The sequence below is a fragment of the Lolium perenne genome, chromosome 6, assembly GCF_019359855.2.
Source record: "Lolium perenne isolate Kyuss_39 chromosome 6, Kyuss_2.0, whole genome shotgun sequence".
NCBI lineage: Eukaryota > Viridiplantae > Streptophyta > Magnoliopsida > Poales > Poaceae > Lolium > Lolium perenne.
In genome coordinates, this window is record NC_067249.2 from 210,420,292 (window position 1) to 210,423,872 (window position 3,581).

The following is a 3,581-nucleotide window of genomic DNA, read 5'->3' on the forward strand; positions in this document are numbered from 1 at the left end:
AAAACCCTGAAAGTGAATACAATATTTTCTCTATCAACTATATCTTCTCATTGGATACTATAATGCTTTTCTAATGTCAGTAATAGATATGCAATAGAAGCCTTAACCTAAAATCAATGTTGATAAAGTTATACGAAAGCCATTAAACAACGTAGCAAAGCAGCAGGTGTATCTAAGTGATTTAAAGAAGCTATAAAATTAGTAGTCCAGCCATATAAAAAAATACATTATGGACAGTCATGTACAAATTACCTTTAAAATCCAGCAAAGTGAAACAAGTCCTTGACAATACCCCTGGTTTCTTTTCTGAAATTAGCTCTCCCAAAATATTTTTAGTTCGATTGATTTCATCTAAGATAGATCACTCTATTCTTTAAATATAAATTTCCAAAATATCAGTGTTACAATTTCCACATATATTGTAAAGAAAAATACTTTCATTAATCCTTTCAATTTTAGTAAGCCTTTCAGTTAACTTGCATGTAATCTACAAAACAATCCTAAGGAGTAAAACAACTTATTCACAAACAATGTCACACGCCCTGAAGTACGACAGCCTAATATCACGTAAATTACCTCGAAGATATCAAGCACAAAAGTTTCTTAGGCAGAAGTACTGAATTAAATAGTTAGGATAACCATTGAATATCGCTCTTTGCCAACTGCGAAAAAATACTGAAGTGTGATCTGGAAATTAGAGAAAAGTGCATATCAAATTATCAATCGAACCTCATACACAAGGTTTTTGTAGGGATGAACTATAAAAGAATTTCATGAGACATCATAATCCATTCGGAACAGTCGCGAAGGTGAACTCGTCACGCCGAAACCTCATTGCCGATCATACTAAGAAACTCGCACACATGATCCAGTTTAATCAGACTTCATACTGCAGTCCAACAGACCATTCCACGACATCAGATATCACAACGCCATACAATCGAACATCTTCTGCGCTTCGTCCATGATGCGCACCTCCACAGTCCACACACGGACTCTGACAAAATGAGTTAGGAAAAAAAATTAATGAACATTTTCGAGAAACCCATTTCTAATTCATATGTTTCTTCAGAACATGGAGAAACTACTTCCGTCAGATCAAGTTCACAAAAGCCACTCTGAGATGTTTGAGCAAAACAAATTAAGGCTAATGTTCTGATGAGAAGTGGGGCACTTCCGGAAGTATCATAAACGTGTGAATTAGATGAAAGAAAAAAAAACTCCAGATTAGTCTCTTCGCCACGCCTATGGAAAACTCGATGGGCGTGCGGTAAACAATGCGATTTGCAGCAGGTCGAGATCACATATCAAAAGAAGATATAGATCAGAGAGTAGAATACGATTTCTTGCCTGATCTCTTGGGCTTGCAGTCGTCGACGAAGTAGTCTGATGGTACGGCGCCGCCGTACACTTGGCCATCTCGCTTCTAGATGGGTGGGGAGAACAACGGTGCGGCAGCTGAACTTTTATGGCTGTGATATTAACTCCTTCCCTTCTCGAATCGAATTCCATGAGGCGGTGAGAGGCGGTTGATTCGTGGAGTTCTGGGACCCTATCCCTGCCGCCGCCCCCCATGCCCGCTGAGGCAAAGGAATGGCGCTGGCGGTGGAGGCCTGGCCGCGGCGGGAGGCGGTTGGCGCAGAGCAGTTCCGCTCAGGGGCTATGCGAAGGATAGGAGAGCAGAAGCCATGGCGGCTAGGGTTGGACAGGAGAGAAAAGCTAGGGGTGGGACGGAGAGCAGGACTGTGTATCACACTGTGATGGGCCTGGCCCAGTTTGGCTCGTGCGGGGCGAAATTATTGACATAGTGTGGGACGACCAAAACTTGACGTATTGAGAAGTTAGGCAGAATAAGGAACACCTTCGTGCTTTTTAAGTAGTGTAGATGTACTGTTTTTTTTTTCAAAGACAGGAAAACAATAAAATTCTAAGAAAAGGCTCCAACGTGGAAAGCTTCGTGGGCCTTCCGAAAAGGTTGCGTTTCATTGGTCTAGGTCTACCCGTCATTTGCAAAATCAATGCGCTATTCGGCCTTTTGGTATGCATGATGCGTATTTCATAAACATACGTAGATGGGCTATTTCAGCCTGCTTAATGCTTAAGACTCCCGAAAAGCCCACGACACTCAGCACAAATACGGCGCGCAAAGCGCAACGCACGCGCACACACTCGCACCTTCTAAAATTCCAATCGCAAGCTCACTAGACCCAAGCAGTGGTGTGGCGAGACCGCGAGAGCACGAAGAAGCATGGCTGCGCGCATCACGGCAACGTTCCTCCCCATCCTCTCTCTGCTCCTGCTACTCGCGGACACCGGCGCCGCTGAGGACGACAAGGCGTTCGTGTACGCCGGCTGCTCGCAGGGGCGGTACGACGCCGGGACGCAGTACGAGTCCGGCGTGGACTCCGTGCTCACCTCGCTCGCCAACAGCGCGCCCTACGCCCCCTACGCCAACATCACCTCCCCCTCGGCAGCAGCCCCAGTGGCCGGCCTCTACCAGTGCCGCTCCGACCTCCCCGCCGCCGTCTGCAACGGGTGCGTCCGCTCCGCCATCTCCAGGCTCTCCTCCCTCTGCTCCTGGTCCACCGGCGGCGCCGTGCAGCTACACGACTGCTTCGTGCGCTACGGGAACGACTCCTTCGTCGGGAAGCCGAACACGGCCGTGCTCTTCAAGAAGTGCGGCGGCTCGCCTGGGGACGCCGGCGGTGTGGCTATGAGGGACTCGGCGCTCGGCGCGCTGGCTGCCGCCGCGGCGCCCGCCGGGGGAGGGTACCGAGCGGGCGGATCCGGGGGCGTGCAGGCCATGTCGCAGTGCGTGGGGGACCTCGACGCCAAGGCATGCTCCGACTGCGTCTCGGCCGCGGCCAGCCAGCTCAAGGCCGGGTGCGGCTCCGCCACCACCGGCGAGGTGTACCTCGGCAAGTGCTACGCTCGGTTCTGGTCTAACGGTGGCGGCTTTGCCAGCAGCAACGCCGTGCACGGTGAGCGGCTGTTTCTTGCCGTCGCCGGCGGTTTCTTCGCTTCGGTGGTCTACTTCTCGCTGGTGCTAGCGTAGTTACAGTTGCAGGTTTGCACTTTGCAGTATTGTGTTAAGATTAGCTATGTTGTGCTATTGCAAACGCGTATGTCGTCGTAATGCTCGTATGATACAGTGCACTTTTGCTCTGGACGTGCTTAGCAAAAAAATATCATACTCGTACGTGTAAGCTGTAACCTAGCTGAATCTCTGAAGTGTGTAACTGTAAATCTGATCTAATATAATGGAGTTTAAATTATGTTTGCATTGCATTCTTCTATTTAGTCGTAGTTTCTACTTTCAACTTCCAACGAGTACGTACCCTCTAACCATGTAATGCTTCTGTAGCATCTCAGTGGTTTATACAAAGCGCCAACACGACCTCCTGACAACCATTCAGCCATTCAGAATTTCAGATAACCGTACAATGTAAGTATAGAGAAAAGCATACATATATGCGGTTATTCAGAATTTCAGATAACCATACCACATATAATGTAGTATAGTGATTAGTGTTTCATAAAAACCACCACTCTAAGTAGGGTTTCAAAAACCCGCCACATTA

At 48.0% G+C, this 3,581-nt stretch overlaps 1 protein-coding gene across 1 annotated transcript; it reads left to right on the forward strand.

Annotated features, from left to right (window-relative positions):
* The first annotated feature begins 2,139 nt into the window (after positions 1-2,139).
* LOC127306226 (plasmodesmata-located protein 6) lies at positions 2,140-3,251 on the forward strand. The gene has a single exon (XM_051336851.2). It carries the CDS (start codon positions 2,249-2,251, stop codon positions 3,053-3,055), a length of 807 nt encoding a protein of 268 aa, XP_051192811.1. The 5' UTR covers positions 2,140-2,248; the 3' UTR covers positions 3,056-3,251.
* Positions 3,252-3,581: the final 330 nt, after the last annotated feature.

Excerpts from the sequence above, each read along its gene's own strand:
- LOC127306226 (XM_051336851.2), top strand. The coding sequence starts at position 2,249 with ATGGCTGCGCGCATCACGGCAACGTTCCTCCCCATCCTCTCTCTGCTC.